Here is a 27,944-nt window from a genome sequence, read left to right as displayed (position 1 = left end):
GATGTAGGGTGTGATAAAAGAGTCAAGAATGATTTTAAAGTTTTGGCCTGTGCAAATGAGGAAAAGAGTTGCCTTTTACAGATGGGAAAGACTATAGAAGAAGCACGTTTGGGGGAAGATTGGAAATTCATTTTGGGTCATGTTAAACTTACGATGCCTGTTAGTTGGATACGTCTGTGAGTCTGGAGTGCAGGGTAGAGGTTTGGGCTAGAGATAAAAATTTGGTGTATTGTATTTTGGTGGTATTAAAAGCCATGAGACTCATGTGAAAAGATGTTCAACGTCACTAGTCATTAGGGAAATACAAATAAAAACTACAATGAGATACCCCTTGATATCCATCACGATGGCTATTATAAAAATAAGTAAATAACAAATATTGGCAAGGACATAGAGAAATTGGAGCCTGTGTGCATTGCTGGTGGGAATGTGAAATAGGGCTCCCACTGTGGAAAATGGTATGATGATTCCTCAAAAAATTAAACAGAATTACCATATGATTCAACAATTCCACTTCTGAGTATATACCCAAAAGAATTTAAAGTGAAGTCTTGAAGACATTCATATACCCATGTTCATAACGACATATTTACAGTAGCCAAAAGGTGAAACAACCCAAATAGCAACATATGAATGGATAGACAAAATGTGATATATACATACAATGGAATTTTATTCAGCCTTAAAAGGGAATAAAATTTTGACACATGCTACAACAGGCATTATTCTAAGTGAAATAAGCCAATCACAAAAGGACGAATATTGTGTGATTCCTCTTACATGAGGTTCCTAGAGTAGTTAAATTCATAGAGACGGAAATTAGAACAGTGGTTACCATGGGCCAACAATTAGGGGAGTAGGGAAAGGGGAGTTTTTGTTTAATGGGTACAGTTTCAGTTGGGGAAGATGAAAGAGTTCTGGATATGGATGTTGGTGATGCTTGCACAACAAAGAGAGTATACTTCAAGCCACAGAACTGTACACTTAAAAATTGTTAAAATGGTAAATTTTGTTCTGTATATTTTACTACAATTAATTGTGTCTGTAAAATGTATCTGTAGATTTTTAGAACAGAAGTCTTCTAATAATTTTTGTAAAATCCATGAGACTGGATAAGCTCATCAAGAGAGTGAGTGTAGGTAGAGAAGAGGTTCAAGATGGTGTCCTGGGTTACGCCATTGTCAAGGGAGATGAGACCGAACCAGCAAATGAGACTAGTGAGAGAGAAGGATCACCAAGGCAATGTGGTATTCTGGATGCCAAGTGGAGAAGTTACTGCTCATTTAAAAACTCTTCCCCCAGGAAGAGTGTCTTCTTGGATTCAGTCAACAAAAGAAAAATGCAAAACGATTTGGAAAAATGAGTAACATGATTATTTACTTATTTTTTTGTATCTTCTAGAAAGAAGATCTGGATATTGTGTGTGAGAGGTTCACTACAAGTAAACTGCAGTCTTTTGAGGATTTAGCTAAGATTTCTACCTATGGCTTTCGGGGTGAGGTAAGCTAAGGATTAAAGAAATATGTGCAGGATCCTCATGTGATGACATTTCTGCCACTTGTCAGCATATGTTTCTCCACGTATAAGTAAGATACGATCGTTTTTACTTGTTAAATGTACCAAATCTAAACAAACTTAAATTCACTTTTTCAAAACTGAGCATTATTCATAAATACTTAATACACCATAAACTGTATCTGCAGAGGCCCCCAAGACATTATGTGTCTCTTGAGAGAAGAACGCAGCACCACCTACAAAATTTTCTTGTCCAGAAATCAAATGTGAATCTGATCAACACTTAAATCTAAGCACTAATATAAAGAAGAAATGGGGGCGGGGGGAATGGTAAATGATACTAAGATTGGGAAACTGCATGGTAAAAGACTTATTGCCTTCAACTAATAAGCTGCAAGGAAAAAAAAGTAGAGAAGGGAGCCAAAACATGTAGATTAAAAGAAATTTAAGAGGCATATGAACTGGCTCCTATGTATGGGTCTTACTTGGACCCTGATTTGAACAAACTAAAATTTTTTTGAGACAGATATTTGAACACAGATGTTATTAAGGAGAAGTTATTGTTAATTTTCTTGGTATAAAAATAGTATCGTGGGTTTTTTTGTCAGTCTTTATCTTTTAAGATATATACTGAAATATTTGTGAATGAAATTATATGATATCTCGTAGGAATATGTAATGTAGAAAATACATAAAAATATTTTTAAGAATAAAATAGGATCTGATGTTTTTATGACATACTCTGTAGCTATCTTTTCATTCACTGTAAATAGGCCTACATAAAGTTTAATGGCTGTGTACTCTTCTGATACACATACGTACTGTAGTTTATTCCTATTCGTTTATGTTCTTTGCCATTTTTTCCTTTTTAATACTCTGGTGAATATTCGTGTACATACAATGTGTTTGGTTCAATTATTTCCTTAGGAGAAATTCATAGAAATAACATTTGTAAGTAAAAATATGCATACTTTTCAAACAGTTCGTATTAGTCTCCTATTGCTGCTGAAAAAAAAACACCACAGCTTTACAGTTCTGGATGTCAGAAGACATGGGTGTCCCTGGGTCTCACTGCACTAGAATCCAAGTGTTGGCAGAGCTGTATTCCTTCCTGGAGGTGGCCCTGGGCTACCAAGAGAAACTGTTGGGAGTAGTTATTTGGGGGGAATGAGAATGAAGGTGGGGGAGGGGAATGGAGCTGATTATTTTCCACTTTAGGCCTTTCCATAGTTTTTAAATTTTATATCATGTGCATGTATCTTATTTATTTATTTTTTTTAATTGAGGTAGCTGTGACCCAGTCACTTCAATTTAGATCAAACTGGGGTTGTCTCAGTCACCCTCTGGCTCACAGTGAGCCCCGGATTGTTCCAGGCTAGGGCAGTATCAGACTGTTTACCCTGAGGCTCCCCTGATTTTAAGTATGCCTCAGGTCAAGGCCTAGCAAAAGTTTCATTCTGCCTTTGCAGCTTCCTGGGTCGATTTCTAAGCCCATGGTCTCCTGGAGCCTTAGCCTGGATGTGGGTTATCTTTGGGGCTATTTCACTGTAATTAAACATGGCAGATTTATTGAGAGATTTCTGTTTGCCATCCATGGTTCTCAGTACTTTGTATGTACTAACTCTTACTCTTGACAACTCTGCATAGTGGGTTCTGTTATTACCCTGTTTTACATATGAAGAAACTGATGCTGGGAGATTAAGAAATATGGCCAGGGCACACAGCTGGAAAGTGGCCGAGTGGGGATTTGAACGCTGGCAGTTTAACTACAGAGTCTGTGCTCCTGTCCACTTGCTCCAGTGCAGGACCATCTGCCAATGGCTCTCTCTCTTCCTAGTGTTATGTAGTATTATAGTACTGTGTGTCTTTAATATCCTTCCTTACACCAGTGTCAAAATCATTTACATTTTTACTGATGAAAATTAGCTCAGTTACATAAACCAGAGAAATCCGGCCTAGGACCTGGTCATCTCTGAGTGTGATCCATGTTCCTTGTTAATCAACTGAACCTACCATGGCTTGTATTCACTGTCTCCCCAACCGCTATCACACAGACCCATCACAGTGCCCAGGTTGCATTTTTATGTGCTATGATGTCCCTATGAAAGAAGATAGAGATTCCAAAGGACTTGGAAACCAATCTTGATTATATGGGGAGAAAATGGTCATTTTTTTAAAATTTGGTTGTTCTTAATTGCATAATCTTTAATTTACATTTCTAAACATAGAATTGCCTACAGAAAACAGTTTTGAATAACAGTAGACAATATTATCTATTTGGAGTGACTCCATTAGCCATTTCTGAAGGCAAGTTTTTAAAATTGTTGGAAGACAAATCATTGAGAATATTAAACATGCTTGTAACTCTACACCTGAACACAGTTGCTATTAACACGTTAATGCTTTGGTGTGTTTCCTTTTGAACTTTTTATGTATATATTTTTCCCTTGTTCTAGTAATTATGCTACAGATTCAATTTGATATCCTCCCTTTCGTTTGAAGATGTCATCAAAGTGAATGAGGAGATGCTCATTGTTGCCATTTGTTAATACAAAATGGAAGAGGCAATTTAGATAACCTTTGCCTTGATGAGGTGACGGGAGTGACCCAGCAGGGAGTTTTCCTTTCATTCTATTTCCTTTTCTTCCTTAGGCTTTGGCCAGCATAAGCCACGTGGCTCATGTTACTATTACAACTAAAACAGCTGATGGAAAGTGTGCATACAGGTATTATGCCGTCGTCTTTTATTCAACTATATTCATCCAGAAGTGTGCTTTTGCCTACTTCTCAAAGTAGTCCTATCTAAACACCAATTTTATCTTTTTTGGCTGAGATTTTGGGTAAGTTTTCTTTCCTCCCTTTGGATTAGTTGATAATCCACAGAGATGATTATTAGGTAATAATCTTCATAGATTCTTAAAAGATAAGATGTGACATATTACAAGTGCCTAGCAAGACGCCTGCTACACAGAGGTATTCTAAGTAAACAGTAGCTGTGGATGTTATTCTGTACCTTTTTTCCTTTAGTAGGGTATTGCTGTGGGCTGATTACAGGACCATGGCTGGAGTACCAGAGGCTCATGGTTCCTTAGTGGGCTCAGGAGCCATCAGCTCCCTGCCGCATGTGCATGCCTGTGCTGGTGTGCCTGCCCATGGGTGGCCAGTGGTTGTCTGTTGGGCTAGCACAGTTATCAGAGGCTGATGAACAGCCTTAGAACAGAACAAAAACGGGATTCATGGAATCAAAAATCACACCTTTGTTTTTATAAGCACTAACCACTCACTAGTGGAAGACAGGTAGGAGTACCTAATTCTTACCCAAAAAAGAGAATTTTTTTCATCATACAGATTTTGTAAATTAATATAGAAAATAGCTTCAACAAGGGTAATTCTGCCTATTTCTCAGTCTTCAAGAGACAAATGTGTGAAGTAATAGAAGATGGAGCATTTCGGAGTATACACTGCTAGTGGAGTTTAACTCTGTGTAAATTATAATTGCCCTAGGATCTGGGTGGGCTGATATGATTAGACTCCCTTCTCACAAAGTGGGGAGACTCTTGTGAGTTAATGTCTTCCTAAGTAGCCTAGGACACAAGTTCCGTTTCTTTACCTCTGGGATCATGTTATGCGTGTTTGGGACCTCTAGTCGCTGGCCTTCCATGGCAAGACGAAATCCAGAGTCGTCATCATAGCAACCAGCACCCTCCCAATGTGCTCCCAGTCCACCTTTCCAGCGTCTTCTCTCCACACTTGCCCAGCTGGTGTGTGTTCTAAAGCTTCTATGCTTTTGTTTATGTTTTTCTCTTCCCGGACGGTCTTCTCTGCTCTCCCCACCTGAAATATTCCTCCCTAGAGCCCAGATGAATTGTCATCTCTTCTGTGCCACTTTCCCTCACCCGCACCCCCACCCCCGGCTGAATGTTTTCTTCTCTAGATCACTTAGCACATTGTTCCATCCCTTAGGTCAGAGTCTGTCCCCTCGCCAGATCAAGAGCTTTCCAGGGCCTTTCTTTATTACCAGGGCCTTACAGGCCTGAGACATGCTGTATAATAAATGATTACAGAATTACTGAGAAAATTTTACTGTCTTCTTAGGCAGTGGTAAAACTCTTATTTGTAGTTTAGAACTCAGGAACTAAAAAGCAACATTTGTTAGAAGAATAGGGATTTTTTTTTAAAGTATCCAATTAGAATGGTTAAGAAAGTAGAGGGAAAATAAAGAGGAAAGTGTTATATTAAGACAGTAGATAACATGGCCATGTTTTAATCTGTGGCTGGTATAATTTCCTCTTTTTCCCTTTGGATAAGTATCCTGTTTCCATTAGATTAATACTCTCTTATGTTTTCTGATTAGAGCAAATTACTCAGATGGAAAGCTGAAAGCTCCTCCTAAACCATGTGCAGGCAATCAAGGGACGCAGATCACGGTAAGAATAGTACATGGGAGGGTAAATTGTTGAAAAAGAGCTTTGTATAAATATTGAAATACAAAATAAGATTGTCTCTGGGTTTTCAAAATAGTAGTAAAATGAATCTTTACTAGTTAATAAAAGCCCTGGGATACCACTCTCTAAGCAAGAGAAATGATTATTGGCTTTTGGAGCATGGCAGCCTGCTCACCCCTCACCTTTTTTAAGAGGCTGGGAGATTTTTTTGTTGGGATGGTAGAAATCGGTGACGAGTAGTTGGCATTGAAAGAACCTTAAGCTTGGCTCCAGAACGTGTAGAGTCCCTGCCTTGTGTCCAGAGGCAAGTCGTCTAATGTCCCTTCACCTCACTTTTTTTGTCTATTAAATGGAATAGAGAATACCTGCCCACTCGGAGGGTGTTTGAGTAATATGACTGTAGAGAAAGTCCATTATGCTGCCTTATTTCTGTGGTGCCACGTTTGGTCTCTTCCTATTCTGTGATCCCATGCTGTACCCCACGGTCATGTTAAGCTGTCATGTTCCACCCCTCCACCCCAGCCCCAGCTAGAGCACATCTCGAAGGCTCGATGAGGCAGGCAGGAGGCAGAAATGAATGTGTGCTTCTAAGTGCGCACTAAGAGGGCTACTGTACCAGGGTGACCACGATGCGACTTCCAAAAACCCCAAATGATCTCAGAAATTTTGTAATTATTCTTAGTTTGAAAGCCGTGTGATATTGTAATTGTTTGTAAATTTATGTTTGCCCCACTGAATCTTGTGCTATCCTGGGCAAGACTGCTTTATTTGTCTTCATATTTGAGAAATCAGTAAATGAATGTGGGAGGCAGGAAAAATATCCTGTTTCCCTCATTAAGGCTGCTGTATCTCCTGCCCCCCTAGTTAATGCTTAAAACTGTGCTGTTGGTAAATATAGTTAGATATCCTGCCTTAAGACCCAGCTTTAGGTGGACAGCTTGGGTCTTTATTTCCATATACTTGTCTGAATTTACAAGAAAAATTAATCTTCCATTCAGGTGGAGGACCTTTTTTACAACATATCCACGAGGAGGAAAGCTTTAAAAAATCCAAGTGAAGAGTATGGGAAAATTTTGGAAGTTGTTGGCAGGTACAGTCCAAAATCTAGGTGTGGGTCTCTGAGATCTGTCACCAAAGGAATGTGTTCCAGTGCTTATAAATTGAGAGCAGTTGCTGAGCTACATGGAAAATAACAATACTAGCCTAAAAATGGTTTCTGATCAAGGTTTAACGACCACTTCTGAGTTTTCTCTCATCTCCCTGGGAGAGAGCATTTGGTGCTGTATCAGTGAGGGTTCTCTAGGGTAAGCAGAACAAACTGACTCTATCTAACCCGAGCAAAAGAAATGTAACGGGAGGCCAGGAGGGACTCACTAAGTGGGAGGAAGTGTGGACAGCTGCTCCTTGGGGAGGACAAGGACCAGTGTGGCTTCAGGGATTCAGTGGAGTGACCCTGCTCCAATTGTTTTCCTTCTTTTCCTGGCTCTGCTCAAGAGTCTGTTTCCTGGGAGAGTGCATCTGATTGGTGACGCTTGGGTCCCCCCGCCGTGTGCCCACATCTATGGAGAGAAGATCTCTTGATTAGCAGTCTAACTAAGGATATATCAAGTGGAATGGGGAAGAGTAGTTTCCCAAAAGCAGATTAGGAGCTGTCAACAGAAGAAGGGATTCAGAGCAGGGAAAACAACATTATTATGTCCATGGTGGACTTAATCTGCTGGTACAGTGGCTCCAGCGTGGGCTCCCTAAGCCTGCGTATCCTTGAATTGTAACAGAGATGTGTTAACTCTTTTTAGTATTTCTAGAAAATCTAGAATGAATAAAACATTTGCTTCTAATAAAGTGGGACAGATTTATACATCAGGTTTCTTTGCTTTTCCCTGGATTGTATAAATCACTAACAGAATATTTCTTATCTCCTTGAGATAAAGGAGTTCTAGTTGGATGTTTTAGTTCTCGGTGTGTAAAGTGACTTACTGTTACTGAATAAATGCATTTTGCTAGACACAGTCCTTCCGTTTGTGGGGCCATGGAGGGAGGAGTAACAAATAATAGCCAAGTGAGAGAAGGCTGGGAGTTAGTGGAGTGGGACCTCAGGTTAGGAAGAAGTGGGTGAGTAGGAACCTGTTTTGAGGGCCTCTGAGAGAGAGTAGAATAGTGCAGGGGTTCTTAAAACTAGGTTCTCAGGCTATCCTTGAGGCAGCCCAGACCTTTCGAGATACTGAAAATAAAAGTGTAAGCAAGGAGGAGATGGCATTGAAATATCCTTGAGTCTAGTCAGCAACCTGTAAAAGCTCTGTGGGACCCTGATTTTGTTTGATTCAGGCACATTTAGCATTGATAGCTCCATAAAGTCTCTGCTGGCTTATTTTCCTGTGGGTAGAATATGATATATGAAGATATTTTTGTTTGCATATATCTCTTTTTAGATCACTTAACTCCACCCATTTATTTAACTAAAAGGGGCCTCTGAGATGTATTGGGCATTTGGCCACTCTTTGCTTACTGTTTTTTTTTTTTTCTTTGCCAGGTATTCAATACACAATTCAGGCATTAGTTTCTCAGTTAAAAAAGTAAGTTTTTGATTTATTGGGGATGGTTATGTATTATAAAGGAAAAGAGATTTTTTGTAGTTCATCTGTGGAGATGTTATGATGTTTCAGTCACAGCTGTGAGATAATAAGTTGTGTCTTCTGTTCTTTTTATCAGCAGGGTGAGACAGTAGCTGACGTTAGAACACTGCCCAATGCCACAACCGTGGACAATATTCGCTCCATCTTTGGAAATGCCGTTAGCCGGTATGTTGATAACTTATATTAAAAAAAAATCTTCCGCTTCCCATGTCTTGGTTTATCATTTCATCACATTATTTTGGAATCTGTCAAGATAGCACCTGCCTTAAGAGTTTGCTTTAATCAAATATGCAGGCTTGTTTTCATGCTTCTGTTTTGTTAGTGGTGTCATTATTTCACGTAATCAACACTTCTGGGTGTGTGTTGTCTCCTAGATGCTCTGGCTATAAATCAGTGTGTTCTCTCTAGATCTCTATCTTCAAAAGACTTACAATGCTCCCCTCTTCCTTCTATTTCCATTATCATCACTTTAAGATTTCATTTATTGTAATTCAGCAGTTATTAATTGCTTCCCATATTCCAGGCTTTGTGCCAGAAGTTAAGGATGTAAAGCTAAATAAAATATTTCCTGCCTGTAAAGACTTCCCTGTCTGGGGGCAAGCAGATTTGTGTCACCAAATCTTCATTGTCAAGGAAACCCTAAGAAGGGAACTTGTTTGCATAATAGATTCCTTGTGGCAGTCCCCTCTGCAGGTGACTCCATCCATCACAGGCTTTCCATCACAGGCTCCTGCTAAACCTCAGGACTTTACTAAGTCCAAAGTGCCTGTGTCATAATCGGAGGGGAAAAATCTAAGACCCTTCGATATGCCAGGCATACAGCAGCCGATGCTGGGGTACACAGATGAATAAAATAGCCCCTGACTTCACTTTTTCCAGTTATCTTAAAAGCAGCAGCAGTAGTCCCAGCACCTAGTTTTCTGCTTTGAAGGACAAATTATTCATTCTTTGAGCAAAACAAGTTCCTAACTAGAGAACAATCAATTTGCTTTTAATTACCCTTTTTTCCTAATTAAGTGCTAATGAATTGATTTTTTTTAACTTTTTGAATTGATTTTTTAACTGTGCTCCCAGAGCAAAGAGAGAACTCTGTTATACAGTGAAACTTTTAAGAGCTTGCCGACTAGGTTTTAAAACTCAGAATTAGTTATGAAATTTCTAGGGACTGTAAGAGATTAGAAGTCTCCTGGAGCAGCATTATCCAAAGTGTGTTTCCAGAACACCAGCCTCAAGACATTTTGGGAAGAAACGGTTTGCTGGTTCATTGTATATGGAAAACACTGCAAGCTATACCCCCTGCTCAGAGACTCAGGGCTCACATTACTGAGTTACTGCCTGACAAGCTTTTATCATACATTCAGCAAATGCTTAATTAGTGCTTGCTGTTTGCTGGCTGCTGTGCTAAATGGTGGAGATATATAGTAGGGAATAAAGCAGAAATGACTCTTGCCCTCAGAGGACTCACGTTCCAGTTGGAAAGACATGAAATAATTATGCTCTTCATTAGTGGTTGTGTCAGGTACCTTGAAGGAAATACATAAGGCACAATGGGAGACTCTCAGCCTCATGGAGAGGCATAGAGAAGGCTTTTTGAGCAAGTAACCCCTGAGATATGAGGGATAAGGAGGAATTAACTAGCTCACGGTAGGTGAAGAGGAGCTTTCCAGGCAGAGGAACCAGCACTAGGGAAGGCCCTCAGGCAGAAATGACTGGCTTGTGAGGACCCTTTCACCTGGTAACCTCACCTCCCCATACACACACTGGGGAACACCATGCTGGAGCCCCATTGTGATGGTATTCAGTATAGTAAGGGATTCAGCAGAGATGAGTTCTTTGGAATCTCAGGGATTTAGTTACTGAGATACATTAAAAGTTTCAGCAAAATAAGATCTCGGAGCTTGGACTTGTCATTATGTCCCAGCAGTTAGATCAGTGCTTGGCATATAGCATAAATGCTGAAAACACTGCCTGGGTAGGTAGGTGGGTGGGTGGATGGAAGGACGGATGGAGGGGCCCAGAGGACCTCAATAAACCAAGTGTCGGGTCCTCATTTGGCAGAGTTAGCTTATGGGAAGGAGCCCTGATTTTTCCAACTCTGGTTCTTTTATAATGTTTGAGTTTTTCACTGTTTTCAAAAGCCTCAGAATTTCTCTTTTCCAACTAGAGAATTGATAGAAGTTGGGTGTGAGGATAAAACACTAGGCTTCAAAATGAATGGCTACATATCCAATGCGAACTACTCAGTGAAGAAGTGCATCTTCTTACTCTTCATCAACCGTAAGTGAAAAAGCACCAGTGGGGAAGTCTGTTCACAGGGAATTTGATGGGACCATGGAAAAGTTCCTCATCCACAGGTTTCATTACACACAGGGAAACTTTGTGAAGTGTGGTTTACTTAGGAAGCATTTATGAGTTCTGGCCTAAGTCTGCTCTGCCCTCTGATACACGCTCATTGCCAGCCGACTGTAGCGGAGTCTGGTTCTTGCCTCTAAGAGGGAGCCAGAGAGAGGGTATCACAGGCCCCTCTGAGCCAGCACACCTTCCTCACCTGCTGGCATTGGAGCCTTTGCAAGCAGGCCCTAGGCAGATCTTTCTTCTCTCCTTAGGTCAAGGTCCGCTGTTTGAAATTGCACAGCAGGCCCAGGGAGAAGGGAACTTTGGGTGTAGGCAGTATCATTAAAGTAAAGAAATTGAATGCTAAGCCCTTGAGATTTTTCTTTGTAAAGAAAGAGAGTGACTTATGATTCAAAGAGCAGTACTAGAAATCAGGGAGGAAGTTAACTAAATGAATTTGGGTTTTTCTCATATTCCTCTCCAGTCTTTATCTCTGTGCTGACATAGTGTTTACATGATTGCTACTTATTAAGTAAATAACATTTTGCATTCTGCCTCTTACTTAATTGCATGTTATACAATTTTGAGAAACAGGGCAACAGCAAATAATCCCAAACACGGTCAGACTCAGTTGTTCATCTTCCATCCAGAAACAAGATGCATCTTTCCATTTTTATCTTTAGTTTTTAAAGCAATTTGTAATTATTTTATAATTTTTATTTTGGTTTTTTAATTTTATTTTGTTTGTTCTTGGAAATGATATATTCCCCTCTTCCTTTTATAGCGATAACCAGCTATAAATGCCCCAGATTATGCATAGTTTACAGCAGTAGTTCAAACCAATATAGTAACAGTGAGGAGAGAACTAAGATTTTACAGGCAGCTTCTGTTAAACTGATTTATGTTAGTGGGGTTTTTTCCTGCTTCCTCAGGAAGGACTTAAGCCTGATGTATAACACAGCTTGCTTTAATCAGAGCTAAGAAAATGTTTTTTCCTAACCATGAAGAATAACTGCTTTGTAAGGCATGTTGGCTACAGAATAGACACGCAAAAATCAGTGTAAGTGCCGTCTGACTAGCTCATGTCCGTACTTCTAGTAGGGCTGTTTGCCACACGGGTTCTGTGCTAACATTAGCTAATCTGGTCATGATGACAAGTTCCCAGTAGCGAGGAGAGATCGTGTCATTCAGTTATCCACACACTGTGCAGGCTTTCTCAGGTGGCAGGAACAAAGAACACTTCTTTGGCCTGTCTCAAGTTCAGAAATCTCAGCAGAGAGGCCCCAGCTGCCCTCTTGTCTGGCGCCCACACCTGCTCCAGGCCTGTGTGGTGAGGACATGTGTGACAGAGTACGGTGATACTGAGGGAGCAGTGGATGTAGTGAGCACTCAGAGAATGATAGTCTCTGCAGTGATACGATCATGGCCACTCTTCTCATTGGAAACAAAAAGATGTGACGTATCCTTGGCCACACCAACACAGGACCACAGATCATCGGCAGGCCATCTGGGGAGAAAAAAGAGCTATATTTTCTGAAAATACATCTTCCTCTGATTTTGGTCTTATCTCTCCCAGCTTTAATTGTTTTCCACTCCCTCAAACCGGCCTCATTTCCTGAATTATGTTAAACATGCGTTCAGATATTTATACTGCCTGGAAAATTCATTCTCACCCTTCATTATTCAGTTTGGATACCCCACTGTTGGAACTCCCTGAACAGTTAGCTGCTCCCTCATCTCATCATTTAGCCCACACTTCTCTCTAGTAGTACTTACCTCTTGGAGTTGGAATTAGTTTATTCCCTCGCATGTTGTCTCCCAGCACATGGCACATGGGATAGGTAGCCCGTATGTATTTGCAGAATGAAAAGTCTGAGAGCTGAGGTCATACTGCCCACTGTGCTGAGCAAGGGCTAAGATAGTCCATCTGGGTTGACTGAGGGAAAGGGAAGTGAGAGGCAGAATTTACTGCCCTGTAATGTTTCTGCTACTTGGGCGAGAGGAGAGAGCCCCAAGGCCAGCGGGAGAGGCTGGGAAGTAGTGACAGGTGAAGGGCGCCCTTCTTTCCTAGGGGACTGATGTGGATGTCACTCTAGAAGTGTTCTTTCTGAGGTGATTTCATGGCATGGTATGAATGTGCACCTGTCACCTCACCCCTCAGGACAGTTTTGAACTGGTCACTTTCCTTTTAATTTTTAGATCGTCTGGTAGAATCGACTTCCTTGAGAAAAGCCATAGAAACGGTGTATGCAGCATATTTGCCCAAAAATACACACCCGTTCCTGTACCTCAGGTAATGCAGCACCAAACTCCTTACCCAAGACTCAAAACAAATTGCATCCATCTGTCCTCTTTGGAAGAGAAGGGCTTGCTAACAGCCCAATCAGAATGAAACCCACACACCACTGGCAAAGGATGTTATGTCCCTTCTCATAGGTAAAGGGCACAGTTTTCCTTCATTTACTCACTCATGTAGCAGAACCTCTGAGAGCCTCCCACGTGCCAGGATCTGTGTTACTGAAACAGAGGAGGATAACGTGTCTTGCCCCTGAACCAGGCAGAATCTGCCGGAACCTGGTGGAGAAACCCCTTCTTCCTCCAGGGTCCCTCCAGCTCCCTCTACTGACAAAGCTTCACATTGCAAAGCTCTGTTATCACAGAGCAAATGAAAGATGCTTTTGAAGCTGAAGCAATAAGTTGCTAGCTGGCACAGCCTCTAAACTGACTTTTGTATTACAATTTTAGTGATAAGTTCTCTCACATATATTCTTGTTTTGATCCTCATATAATACTGAAAATTGAGTAGGGGACAGGTTCATAGATAGTTACAGATGAGAAAAAGGATCCAGAGAAGTTAAGTGCCTTGCCCTAGATCGTGTAATAAGCAATTTCACTAGTTCTGGAGTGATGATTAATAACAGCTGACATATAATAAATGTGTCAGGTACATGCAAAGTGCTTTAAGTGATTTTAATCCCCTCCATACGAATGATGTAACTTCTCCAGAGCTACACAGCTCTTAAGTAACAGAGTCAGCATTTGAACCCAGGTTGCTCAGACTTGAAGTTTTGACCACTGTGCCATTTGGCCTCCCCAAGTCTTCTGGCCACCATAGATGCCATGTATGATTTTTTTCCCCATCCCCCACCGTCTGAGGTAATTGTTCTCTTTCTTTTTTCCTTCCAGTTTAGAAATCAGCCCCCAGAATGTGGATGTCAATGTGCACCCCACAAAGCACGAAGTTCACTTCCTGCATGAGGACAGCATCCTGGAGCGGGTGCAGCAGCACATTGAGAGCAAGCTCCTGGGCTCCAACTCCTCCAGGATGTACTTCACCCAGGTGAGGGTGCTTTCATCAGCTCTTTTTCTCATGCCTTTGCCATCTTAAAATGTGCCCCATCAGACATGAGAGCCCAGATTTTTACCTGTTGCTCTAGGACTCTTTCCAAGTGTCACTTTGATAGTTTTCTTTTAGCACCGTTTCCTTCTTTGAACCTGACTGTGAAGGAATTGTGATGTTATCCCTGGGCCTGGAGTCATAGGGCCTGAGTTCTTCTCATTCTGCCTGCATCTGGGACCTTAGATGACGTCCTAGGACAACGAGCTGTCTGAAACAGAATAGGGCACTTCTTCCATGCATTCTCCTCCACTGGAGATGTTCCAGAGGAGGCCGATCCCACATCCACAGAGCAGCATCAGGGGGTGTTGGGGCAGGGGGAGCTGGGCCACCAGGGAGGCAGTGGGACAGTGGAAAGAAATGGGCCTCTAGTGTCAGACAGACCTGGGTTACCGCCGTGTGACTGGCCTTCCCTGGCCTCCAGGTCTCCCTCAGTAAAGTTGGAACCAGTCATCCCCAAGTTCGAGGACAGTTATAAGCAGTAGGTAAACAGCAGATGGAAAGTGTCTCCTAAAGGGCCTGCCACCATTCATCTTACTAAAATTATCCAGGTTCTAAGTGCTTATGATTCCAAGCTACTCTCCCTTTCTGGGGCCTCAGTTTCCCCATCTGTAAAATAAGCAGGTGGGATAATAGGATCTCCAGTGTCCCCTCCCAGTCTTGAGATGATGTGATTCTAGGCAGCCCTTTATTCAGGTTCATCACTGAGGGTGTGTTTATCAGAAGCACAACAGGCACTGAAACTACGGAAATGGAAACATTTTCCCCATTAAATTTATAGTGGGTCTTGCAAGCAGAAAGTGGGCCTCTGTGAGACCCTGCTTCACAGAAAATTTTAGAAATTCCCAAGCGGATGAATGCTTCACTTCCCAAAGAGTGTTCACGGTTACCCACCTGGAAAGAGCCTAGGTGGGAGATGGCGTGGGCACTAACCAGTGAGATTAAACACAGTTGGGGCAGCCCCACCACCCCTGGAACCCACGCACCTGGAGATTGTTCAGGCAGAAGGGGAGTGAGTCCTGTCAGACTGCTACCGGTGACCACCTGAAAGGCCTATGTGACAGGTGGGCAGAAGGAAGATCTGCCTGGGAACCTTTCATGGGCTCCTTGTACCAACATGAGCCCCAGGTCTTGTCAAGGTAATAAGTGCACAAACCCTTGCACTGCCCGTGGACAAGCTGAGGACACACGTGCCCCCAGAGGGTTAATGGGTCTAGGGTGGACAAAGCTCTGGGAGCAGTGTCATACATAGGAAGTGCTCAAGAACTATTAGCTGGTTTATATCTGTTGTTGTTGCTCACTTAGCCTCAGTGCCCCTTTCCTGCTTCTCGTCCTCTGCCTCCCTCCCCACATATGCATTGAGACCCTTCTGTGGGGGAGTCACTGCGTTGGGTGCCTGGGGATGCAGCACAGATGGGTTCCTGCCTTCTCAGAGGCATTCACGATCTCCTAGAGAGTACATCCCACAAGAGAGCAAATCAGGGACTTGGGAGTATGTAGGAGGGGCTCCTGTCCCAGACTTGGGCAGTCAGGGAAGGGAAGGAGGGATGTGGAGGCTGGGACCCCAAGGCTGAGTAGGAAATAGCTGGGAAAAAGGAGAGGAGGGTTGAAAAGAGTGTTTCTGGCAGAGGAAACAGTGAAGATAAAGGCCTAGGGGTGCAAGAGGACATGTGTTTGAGCATCTGAAAGTTCAGCACAGTGGACCCAGCGTTCTCCACCCTGTCTGTCTTTAGAATCACCTGGGAACCTTTTAGAAAATACTGATGCCTGGGCCCTCCCCAAACCAATAAGTCAATCTCAGGCCCTAGGGCCTGGCATCAGTATTTTTTAAAAACTTCCGCATGTGCAGTTATATGCAGCCAGGGTGAAGCAACGCTGAGCCTGAGTGTTGGGGTTGGGGGTGATGACAGTGGTGACAGTTGAGGCTGCAGAGTTCAAGCCAGATAGGGGGGTTTTTGTTGGCATATTAAAGAGTTTAGACTTTGACTTGATGGGAATTAATGGGATCTGATTTGCATTTTATGAAGAACTCTGGCTGCAATGTGGAAAATGGATTGGAGAGGAGCAAGAGGGAAACCCACAGCAATTTGGGAGTAGTGAGGATCTGGACAGAGGAAGTAGTTCCATTCACTAAAAGTTGAAAATCTAGAATAGCCAGGACCTGGAAACAGGTTGGCGGGTGGGGAGTGAGAGGAAAGGCCCAAAGTGTGAGATGAAGCTGAGGAGCATGTTGCGCAGGCCAGAGTGATTGTCCTCAGTCCATCCTAGGTGAGCTCCAAGGAAACATCTGCAGAGTAGTTATGTTAATTTCTGCTTCCCAAAAGTCACCCATGGATATTGCACAGACAAAGAAAGTAAATACATTGCAAGGGTTTTAAGTTGTCTGGGAAGAAAGGTTTTCCCTTTTTGAGCACTTTAATGCTCTATTGTTTAACTCTTTATTATTGGATATTTCTAAACACACATAAAAATAGATAATACAACAAATATCCAGGTACCTATCACCCAGCTTCAACAGTCATCACCATTTTTCCCTATTTGTTTTGTCAGTTCCTCTCCCCTGGGGGTAGGAAAGGAGTATTTTAAAGTACATTCCAAACATTTATTTTTTCCTTAGTACTTAATTATGCATCTAAAATATTTTTTTCCTTGTAATCACAATGTCCTTTTACACCTAATAAAATTATAGCCAATCTATATTCAAATATCCCAATTGTCCAAAAAAGATCTTTTTATAGTAGCTTTGTTCAAAGCTACTTGAACAAGTATCAAATCAAGTTCCACTTATTATATTTGGTTGTTGTCTTTTTTTTTTTCCTTAAGGTATGCTTCTTTTGGTGAGGAAGAGTGGCCCTGAGCTGTGTTGTTATGTCTTTTAAATCTCTTTTAAGTCTCTTTGAAACTAGAAAAATCACCCTACATTTTTTGTTCTCGTGGCCTATCCTAAAGGTTCCCTGTAGAATCATGCACACTTTCAGTTGGCTGGTTGCTGCTTCTTAGTGTCGTTTAACTCGTTCTAATCCTCCATGTTTCCTGTAAACTGCAAGTTAGATCTAGAGGCACGATTATATTCAGATTTTGAAAAAAACTTTTTTCCCAAGAATTCTTGGTAGATAATACCATGTACTTTCTATCGAATCCCAGCAGGAGGCGCATGCTGACTTGTTTTGTCATTTTGATGATAAGATTCATCAGCGGGTTCAGCTGGTGACGGCCCAATTCCTTCATTGTGAAGTTTTCCATTCGTATTTAGCTTAGTGGTTTCATTGTTCATTGGTGACCATTACCAGGATCAGTTATTTAATTAGGATCGCAAGATTAGGATTTTCTGATTTTATCAGTTTATTCTGTATTAACTAACTGTAATTCTTATAGAGTTTGTTAGAGCTATTTGGTTATCCTGAAATACAGTTCATACTAGAAAGTAAGGATAAACGCTGAATTCTATCTTTTTAATTATCAATTTGCAAAGGAATGAGTTGGTGTCCTAGCAAGCTCCAGTAACGTTCGGTGACTGTTTCCTCTTTCTCTCCCTGCTTTTCTCTCCCTCTCTCTCTCCCTCTCTCTTCCTTCCTCCCTCCCCATCTTTCTCTTTCTCAGTATTTTGTCATAGTTGTTAACAAAACAATATAATTGAATCAATTATGGTCGGTTTTCTTTTTGATGCTGAAATTATCCCATCTTAGACCAATGGAGACCCCTTCAAGCTAGTGCTCTTGCCCTTTTGATCCACTTCATTGGTCGTTGATAGTTTCCTTGTTTCTGGCAAGACAAGATGTTTACTCCCCCAGCCTAAGCCCTGGAACTGGTTATTTCTCCAAGGAGCTCTGTTTATTTTAGTGGGGAGTGGTATTTAGAGACTATAATCTGGGATCGGGGGTCCTCATTGCTACTGGATAGTCATTGCTTTTAGGCCTTTCCAGCAGACAGAGCTAGGAAGTATGTATATTTTAAAACAGCAAAATGGTAGCTGCCAGGAGCTGAGGGGGAGGGGACAATGGTGAGTTATTGTTTAATAGGCATAGAGTTTCACTTTGAGAGGATGAAAAAGTTCTGGAGATGGTTGGTGTCAATGGTTGCACAGCAATGTGAATGTACTTAATGTTACAGAAGTGTACATTTAAAAGTGGTTAAGTGGTAAATTTTATGTTCTGTATATTTTTACCATAATAAAGAAATCCGTTTGTGGCAGCAAAAAAAAAAAGTAGACAGGGGCCAGCCTAGTGGCATAGTGGTTGGGTTTGCACACTCTGCTTCAGCAGCCCCAGGTTCACAGGTTTGGATCCCAGGCGCAGACCTACACACTGCTCATCAAGCTGTTCTGTGGCAGCATCTCACATAGAAAATAGAGGAAGATTGGCATAGGTGTTAGCTCAGGGACAGTCTTCCTCAAGCAGAAAGAGGAAGATTGGGAACAGATGTTAGCTCAGGGACAATCTTCCTCTCCAAAAAAAAAGAAGAAGAAAAGACAAAAATATGAGAACTTTACACTCATATTTCCATTTCAAACCAATTTTAAGATTAGAAGGACTTTACCAAATTTTTGAATTTTATGTTTATATATCTTTACTTTTATGCTTCAAATTTTGGTCAGAATTGTTTCTATAATAATAATTCTAAAATGATAGTTAGACCTGGTTCTAGCTTCTTTATCCAGTACTAGTACATTTTGGGAGCTGTACTTCTCTGCTTCATATTCTGAATCTTCCCACTGTTTTCTTTCTTGACACAGACTTTACTACCAGGTCTTCCTGGCCCCTCTGGGGAGTCGGTTAAATCCACAGGGGGTGTGATCCCCTCATCCTCTTCTGGAAGTGGCGACAAGATTTATGCCCACCAAATGGTCCGCACAGATTCTCGGGAACAGAAGCTCGATGCCTTCTTGCAGCCTGTGAGCAGGGTTCCGTCCAGTCAGCCTCAGGCCGTTGTCCCAGAGGACAGGACAGATGCTTCTAGTGGTGGGGCCAGGCAGGAAGATGAGGAAATGCTTGAACTCCCAGACCCGGCGGAAGTGGCTGCCGTGAATCAAGGATCGAAGGGGGATGCAACAAAGGAGACTTCAGAGACGTCAGAGAAGAGGGGGCCCCCTTCCAGCCCGGGCAACCCCAGGTATGGCCTTTTGGGAGAAGTGCAGCTTGCCTCCTTTGTTCATTAATAAAACTTCCTCCTGACTTGGGCTTCTTGTGAACCACTTGCATCTTCTGTCTGTCTCACTCACCCTCTGCCTCCAGTGGGACAGAGCTGTAGCCTTGTGCACCGTCTGCCTTTGATCATGGCTTGAGAGTCACTCACCACAGTGGGCTTTGAAATATCTTAAATGTCTGTGATTCCAAGTATTAGTTAAAAAGACATCAGGAAAAAAATCAGAAGATTTATCCTTCATTTTTAGCAATGACTTTTGATAAAGCCTCAATAGCAGAGGTGGCTGGAGAGAGAAGCCTAAAATATCCACAGGATTCTTGTTCATCTTACTCAGCTGCTTTCATTCCTTTTGGAAGAAACATACTTTCTCAGTTCAGATTATGGAACTCCGTGAAGCACATGAGAGTGTGGTGAAAGAGAGCTAGAGAAAGGGGCAGGAACAATAATAATGACCATCGTTTAATTTTGAGCATTTCCAGTATACAGTCTCCAGGCTCTTTAAAGACATCTCACTAAAATCTGTGAGGTGGATATTGATTATTTAACGTGTGCAGGGACTGAACCTGGAGCTCAGGGTGAAGTCGTTTGTCCACTGCTGCACATCCACTTGGTGGCTGAGCACCAGAACCCTGGCACTCCTGGCCATTAGAACTTGGACATGTTACTTAACTCCGGTTTACTCATCTCCGAGTCAGTCTAGTTGTCTTGCTAGATTACATCTTACATACGTTATCTCACCTAATGCTCTTAACAGCCCTGCAGGAGAAGGATTGCATTTCTGTTTATCACTTGTGGAACTGACACCATGGGCCGTTTACCACACAGCAGTCAAAGAAACCTCTTTAAACCAGAAGTCAGATTGCATCACTCCTCTGCTGAAAACCAGTGGCTTCCCACTGAGCTGGGGTTAAACCCCGCTGCCTCCCTCCAGCCCGCCACCTCCCCTCTCCCTCCTGGTGCTTTGGCCACACTTCTCTTGTGGCTGAACTCACTGAGCTGCTTACCCGCTTTGCTCTCACTGTTCCCTCAGCCTAGGAAGACCCTGGCTTCTTGTCACTTGGGTCTCAACTCAAATGTCACCTCTTACCAGAGGCCTTCTTTGTCCTTGTTTTATTTTCTTCGTAGCATTTGTTGCTAATTAAAATGATCTTTTTTTCTGCTGCTGTTTGACACCCCCACTGGAAAGTAAGCCTTGTGAGGGCAGGCACCTTGTCAGTCTTGTTCATGATGTTATACCACTGTCTGATGGGTGGACAGATGGAGGACTGAATGGAGGAGGCTTGGCGAGGTCAGCTCACTTGCTCAAGGCCTGCAGCCCTCAGGGCCGAGCTGGACTCAAAGTCCTGTGTGCAGTAGGCCACACTGAGATCTGAGGGTTGTCGCATAAGCAGTGTGCCGGAGAATACACTGATCTTGCTGGGCTGCCACCAGGACAGGGACCCCCCCTAGGTGCAGGGCCAGCCAGAGAAGCTGCTTCCTTCTCCAAAATGCAATACACACAGTTTGGCTGAGTTAAAAATAATAATAATAAAAAAGAATAGTAATGATCTGCCCGTTCCTTATCTTCTTTGCAGAAAAAGACATCGAGAAGGCTCTGATGTGGAAATGGTGGAAGGTGATTCCAGAAAGGACATGACAGCAGCTTGTACTCCCCGGAGAAGGATCATTAACCTCACCAGTGTTCTGAGTCTCCAAGAAGAAATTAATGAACGGGGACATGAGAGTACGTAAGTGCCAAGGTCTGCCTGGGACCCCAAGGGCCAGAACTGCTAATGTGAAGCTTTTGGAAATGCAGGAAGTGTTTATGTCAGGGCGGTCACTGCAGTGTGCTGAGCAAACCTCCCTTCCTTTACTAATCCGCAGCAGCAGCAACTTAAAGGTGATTTTCAATTGAGAGGAAAGGGGAAAAAATAGTCTCTGGTTTTAATTAGAAGTAATCAGTTTTCTCATTAAACCGTAGGAGCTAAAGTAGCCATTTAAATAATCTTCAGTTTGTTTTTGTTTTAGCTGAAAGAAGTGTAATGATCAGCAAAATTCTAATCCTGTGGCCTGAATGGGGTGTGCTATTGCTAAAGGTGCACAGGCTCCCGAGGGCCCTGAGTTCGTGTCCTGGCACTGTCACTTCTGTGTGACCTTAGACTCATGACTTTACCTTTCTCTACCTCAGTTTTTCCTCGTCTGTAAAATGAGATTGACTTTTCCCTTGAAGATTATTGTGCTGATTAGAGAGAAAATGTAAGTAAAACACTTGTTATGGAGTAAGAAATCAATAGATATTTTTATATCCTGGAGACAAAATTATAAATCATTATCATCTTCCTCAGAAATAGCTTTTGGGAATACGAGAGTGTAGAACTCCATTTTGATCCCTGTTAATTCAAAACTAACTTTTTGGTTTTAGAAATTAAAAAAAGTCACCTCCCAGGGATGAGCTGATGCAGGGACTGAGATGCACAACAGCGACTCGGCCCTGGCAACAACCCTGTCCCCACTTGATGAGTCAGACACGCCTGCTCCAAGTGTAGACCTCCTTGCCGGGGACTCCAGAGGGCAGCTCTGCACTTCAGTCTACTCAGTTCAGCTGGGGCCTCTCCATTTTTCAGCCATTACACATTTCTTGATTAAAATAGCTGAATTTCAACACTGCTATAAAATATATCTTAAAGTATGACAATCGGGATTAATTTTCAAAGGGAATGAGTGGCTGAGGAGCAATTCAGTACCTTTCCACTAATCCCTAACCATCTAAAAAAGCTGTTGTGACTCAGTGGCCTCTCACAGTTTCTCTGTGTCTCAGTCTCAGCTTGTTTGAACGAATTCAGGAAGGCCTCTCTTTGTCCTTCCTTGTTTGTTCTCTTTTCGTAGCTCTCTGGGCCTTTGTCTCCACGGCGGAAAGGGATAGGGTGTCCCCACACTTGGGAAGGGGAGAGACTTCCTGGGACTAGGGTTCCACCACTTGTGGAAGTAGCTGCCACTTGGCTTCTGACTTTTGTTTCCATAAGATTTTCTCTGGGAGCTCTTTCCCTCTCTTACTGGCTTTCACACTGGGAGCTTTTATTTTTTATTTTATTTTTTTTAAAGATTTTATTGTTTTCCTTTTTCTCCCCATAGCCCCCCGGTACATAGTTGTATAGTCTTCATTGTGGGTCCTTCTAGTTGTGGCATGTGGGACGCTGCCTCAGCGTGGTTTGATGAGCAGTGCCATGTCCGCGCCCAGGATTCGAACCGACGAAACACTGGGCCGCCTGCAGCGGAGTGCACGAACTTAACCACTCGGCCACGGGGCCATCCCCGCTGGGAGCTTTTAAAACCATTCTAAATAATATAAGACAGGTGGGCTGTTACTCCGTTTATTTAGCACTCTTCCTCCCAGTCATTTAATTGACAGACTCCCTCAGATTGGGAATTTACTGAGTGTTTTTTAAGGGTTCATACCTCTCATGCGAGGCACACTATTTAAAGTTAGAATTTCAGTAAGTTCTGAATATAATTTCAATAAGTGGCAGGCTATTTTCAGTGCAGTCTAAAACTAACCTGCATCAAGTTTGGTCAGGTTTGGAGTCCGTTTTTGAGGCTAGGGTGATGAATCTAAATGTTCTAAAATTGTACATTCATGCACGTTATCTCATTTAATTCTAGAATAGTCTTGTGAGGGAGGCAGAGCAGCTGCTGTTGTCTCTACTTTAAAGATGAGGAAAATGGAATAGAAGATGGAGAGAACAGAGTAGTTGAAACATCTCGACCATCAAAAGCAGGCTCAGTACATGCCTTGTTGGGCGTGGGGTGTAACGGGCACGGCCTGCATGCAGGGGGGCTAGCCCAATATTTAGATGCAAAACCAGGTCAGCTGCCTATGCCAGGCGAGCGCACCGTGTGGTTCTGGTCCCTTCAACGGAAGCTGGTGTTTTCCCGCACACCGCCAGTGTCGGGCCTTGCAGAGGAAGTAGCTGTCTGTTATGGGGAGTAGAGTGAGCACTTCCTTTGGAGCCAGAAGAACTCCACTGCAGCTCCTGCCAGCTACACCATTGAGTAGCCAGTCAGAAATTGGTTCAACTTTTTTGGCATCCTTTTCCTGCTCTGTGAAATGATGTTACTGCTCCAGCCCTTATTAGGCTGTTGTCGTGAATACCTAAGATGTGGTGTGTGTGCTTTGTAATCCCCAAGGCACTGTTTAGGGGGGGACCTCTGCCTTGGGTCCTGCCCGTTGGCATCTGGTTCACACCCTGAGCACAAGCAGGGCAGGCTGATTGTCTGGGTTGAAAACTGTACAGGGATTTCTCTGAAGCTCGGATTTGGTGAGGTGGGCCACTCACCTTAACAGACCAGCAGCCTCGCTGCTCCCCCGTGGCATTGTGCCCCTGTCCCAGGGAAGAAGTGAGAGATACTTTCCTGGTGACGACATTCCTAGTGGCACTGATTTGTGTGGTTATTTCATCAGCGTATTGTCTCTGCAGAGATCGTGTCTGTTGAGCTCGCCGCTTTATCCAGTGTGCCCAGTAGAGCGTCTGGCATGTGGACTCAGTAGATATTTGCTAAAGGAGTGAATAAATGAGAGGAGCAGCCTGGGTGGTGAAGTCCTAGAATCTTTATTCTGAAGGGGATGTCAAAGTTGCACACTCAACCAGACAGCTCTCTTGAATTGGGTGGACTTACCGTGGGCACACTGTCAGTTAACAGGAGGTTAATTTTGGAAGGCCCAGTATCCAGTCAAGTGCTCCATGGAACTAGGCTCATCTCAGGATTAGTAGTGACTGAACTTACCTATTGCTAGTCCCATAATTTTGATCTGTTAACTAATGAGGACAAGGAATGTCATAAGTTAAAGATATTTGCTATCACTTGAATGTGAAATTGTGCTGAACATTTTATCTTGGCCTTTGGTGAACAGTCTTGGGTCTAACGGTGCATCCTCTTCTGTAGTTTGTCACCACATGACAGTTTCTTTTGGTACATGAAATCAGTTCACATTTGTCAAGTATCTTCTCTACAAAACGTGCTGTGCCATTCCGAGGCAGAACATGGGATAAACGAGCCATGACCCTGCCTTGAAGGCGCCACGGTGTTGTGGCGATTGTTTAGTAAATAACCGGCTGCAGCAGAAGGTAGGCTGAGACATTGGGTAACGGAGGTGGAAGGCTGCTTCAGCAGAACCCAGGCGAGATCTGCCCAGGAGGGCTTCTTGATCATCTCAGGCGACAGCCTCAGGCGCTGGCGTCAGGCAGGCCGTCCAGCAGGGCGAGGAGCTTCTACCCTCCAAGTGGCCATTAGGAACTAGAGGAGTGGTTGCCCTTTCCTTCGGGTTTGGCTTTCCTCCCTGCTTCTTGGAAACAACGTGCTGAGACCCGGTGGCTCTGTTGTGAACTCAGATGTGTGGTTTGGCTTTGAAGCACAGAAGGATTTTGTCCCATTTTGCTGCTGGTAGAATGTCAGGGAAATGCCCACAGACTTCTAGTGCCAAGGGGATGGGGGAGGAAGAAATAAAGGTTCTTGAAGTCCTGATAAGAGGTCTCAGTAGCCTCAGGAAGCCGGTGAAGAAAAGCCCTGCTCGTCTTTGTTGGTTTCCTGCCTGTTTGAAAGAGCAGCTCTGGGAGGGGCCCCTGTGCCCGTGAGCGGACGCTGCCTCCCGCGCTGCCCTTGCTGGCGAGGCTGCACTTCGGGAGCTGTGGATGCGGCGGAGCGTTCCATGAACAGTCTGTGGAAAAATCTCTGACCCTCTTTAGTAGATTACACTGCTTTCTCTTTCCTCCAGTGCCTCATTATTCAAGATTATTTGATGTTCTCCAGCTTTTAAAATAATCATTTTCCGCCTACGCAGAACATCCTGTAGAGACATTGAGTTTCCAGTGGGAGCAGAGGGGAACGCTTATTCTAAAAAGGAGGAAAATAAGCGTCTTTTTATGGGGAGAGGGAGAGTGTTGCAGAACTTATGTAACAAAATGAGGATTCATTTGTGGAACCCAAGCTTAAAATAAAAGGATAGTGAAAATATGATGTGTACAGGCTTATTGCTGTCCCCAGACCCTTGTCTTGTCGTCTCCAACCCCACTTTTCCACCCCCCTTTATGGTGGTGCTGGTTTTACTTCTTTCATAGAAAACATAGACAGATATATTAGTAAATACAAAATCATACTTGTAAATTATACGTAGGATCTACAGAAAAAAACAGACGAACACCTGCTTAAAGAAAAAGAACATTCCGTCACCTCTGAAGCTCCTGTGTGCTTCCCTGTCCCATCCCGTACCCCTCCTCCCTGAGGGGTAACTATGACCCTAAATTTTGTGATTATTTCCTTCCTTTTTATTATAGTTTTACCACCCATATTTGTAGCCGTCAAAAGCTTACTGTTTAGTTTTACAAGTTTTAAGTTTTATATAAATGGAATTATACTGTATTTTTCTGATATGTGTGTGTGTGTGTATATATATATATATATATAGTACACATGCGTGCATCTGCGTACGTTCCTAAAATTCACCTGCCGTTACGCTCTGGTTTACTTTTTCTGTGTGACAGATTCCATTTCGTGACCATACTGCATGTTCATTCATTCATTCTGCATTGAGGGACATTTGGAAGACTCATAGCCTCAACCCTGCCTGTCACACTTCACCCCCTTTCCCAGACATGAGGGGCTCAAGAGCTTGGCATGCTGGCTGAGAAGCTCTGCCACACGGTACATACTTAGGAGAGTTACTGCTGGGTCATAAAGTAGCACTGTTTTCCAAAGGGGTCATCTGAATGTAGTCCCACCAATGTGAAGAAATTGCATTTGCTGTACCTTTTCTCCAATATTTGGTTATTGTCAGACTTTTTAACTAGTTTGGTGTTTATGAAGTGGTATCTGGTGATGGGTTTTATTTGTATTTCTTTGGTTAATGATAAAGTTGAGTAAGTATATTTCTTCTTCTGTTAAGTGCCTATTTAAGGTTTTTGCCCATCTTTTGGTTGGGTTATTGTTTTTTTTCTAACTGACTTTGCGAGTTCTTTATATATTCTAGATATGATCAGTTACCTGAAAACATCTTCTCCCAGTTTAGGGCTCATCTGGGTTTTTTTAATGAACACTTGTTTTATAAACAAATTCTTAGATTTAATATAGGCAGATTTTATGAATTGTTCTTTACAGATTCGCTTTTTTCATCTCATTTAGGAAACCCTTCCCAGCTCTGGGATAATTAAAGACATGCTTTTATATTGTCTCCTAAAATGCGTTCACTGACAGCTCTAGTCTACCTGGAAGCCCTCTTTGGTGTGTGGTGTTAGATCCACAGTTTCGATGCGGATTTCAAATGTTTCGTTTACATTGTTGTTTGCAGTTTGTTTGGATTTAGCAAATATTATTTGCTCATAGTTCTTTCCCTTAGACTGTTCATAATCCGCCTGAAGCACATCCTTTAGTGGGGCATTGGGTGAATAAATGAGTTTTCCTTTGTCTAATTCATCGTTACTTTGAAAAGTTTTTTTGCTGGATTTAAAATTCTAGATTGGCAATTATTTTTTCTTAGTGCATTGAATGTGTTATTTCATCATGTTCTGGCTTCTGCTGTTGCTGCTGAAAATTCAGCCATGAATGTTTTGTGGGTAATCTCTTTTTTGTCTCTGAGTGCTTTTAAGGTCCTGCAGCATCTCTGTGTGTCAGGTGTGGATTTTGTTGGGCTTCCTAGAGCTGAGGCTTGGTGTCTTTCGTCACTTCTGAGATATTCTAGATATTTTGTCCTCAAAGTCTTCAAATCTGGGGCCTGCCGGGTGGCGCAGAGGTTAAGTGTGCATGTTCCACTTTCATGGCCCGGGGTTCGCCGGTTCAGATCCCAGGTACGGACACAGCACCACTTGGCAAGCCATGCTGTGGCAGGCATCCCACATAGAAAGTAGACGAAGATGGGCATGGATGTTCGCTCAGGGCCAGTCTTCCTCAGCAAAAAGAGGAGGATTGGTGGCAGATGTTAGCTCAGGACTAATCTTCCTCAAAAAAAAAGTCTTCAAATCTTGTTTCTCCCCCTAGTCCCCACCCCTTCTGGAACTTGAGTCATAGTATATTTATTATCCTGTAGATTGTGTAAGCTGATTTCATGTTTTCCGTCTCTTTCTCTGTGCAGCATTCTGGATAATTTCTTTACATCTACCTTCCAGTTAGTTACCTTGCCAACTTTATCTAATCTGTTGTTAAGTCTGTCTTGATTTTTTAATTTCAATTATTATATTTTTCATTTTTAGAAATTTTATTTGGTTTTTTGGAAATCTCCTTGATCATTTTTTTTCCCTGCTTACATTTATTTTATTTTGAAATAATTTCAGACTTAAGGTTGCTGGGACTGGCCTGGTGGCATAGTGGTTAATTTTGCATGCTCCACTTTGGTGGCCCATGGTTTGTGGGTTCAGATCCCAGGCATGGGCCTACATACCACTCATAAAGCCATGCTGTGCCAGGGTCCCACAGAGAAAATAGAGGAAGATCGGCACAGATGTTAACTCAGCA

General features: G+C 42.7%; 1 protein-coding gene across 6 annotated transcripts in view; it reads left to right on the top strand.

Annotated features, from left to right (window-relative positions):
* MLH1 (mutL homolog 1) overlaps positions 1-27,944 on the top strand; it is a 41,329-nt gene that overhangs the window by 3,504 nt on the left and 9,881 nt on the right. For 3 of the 6 annotated variants that reach the window (XM_070237996.1, XM_005600830.4, XM_070237997.1), the window contains exons 3-13: positions 1,402-1,500; positions 4,168-4,241; positions 5,870-5,942; positions 6,959-7,050; positions 8,491-8,533; positions 8,673-8,758; positions 10,758-10,870; positions 13,127-13,220; positions 14,114-14,267; positions 19,057-19,433; positions 21,041-21,189. In XM_070237996.1, coding sequence (XP_070094097.1) covers positions 10,804-10,870; positions 13,127-13,220; positions 14,114-14,267; positions 19,057-19,433; positions 21,041-21,189 — 841 coding nt within the window. In that variant the 5' untranslated portion in view covers positions 1,402-1,500; positions 4,168-4,241; positions 5,870-5,942; ... (2 more) ...; positions 8,673-8,758; positions 10,758-10,803. Of the gene's footprint in view, positions 1-1,401; positions 1,501-4,167; positions 4,242-5,869; positions 5,943-6,958; positions 7,051-8,490; positions 8,534-8,669; positions 8,759-10,757; positions 10,871-13,126; positions 13,221-14,113; positions 14,268-19,056; positions 19,434-21,040; positions 21,190-27,944 lie in introns of all 6 variants that reach the window. The other 3 variants (XM_070237994.1, XM_001489218.7, XM_070237995.1) reach the window with 1 other exon arrangement.

This window comes from Equus caballus, chromosome 16 (genome assembly GCF_041296265.1).
Source record: "Equus caballus isolate H_3958 breed thoroughbred chromosome 16, TB-T2T, whole genome shotgun sequence".
In the NCBI taxonomy this organism is placed as follows: Eukaryota; Metazoa; Chordata; class Mammalia; order Perissodactyla; family Equidae; genus Equus; species Equus caballus.
The sequence above is the reverse complement of the archived record's forward strand: the minus strand, read 5'-3'. Positions and strand labels throughout refer to the sequence as shown.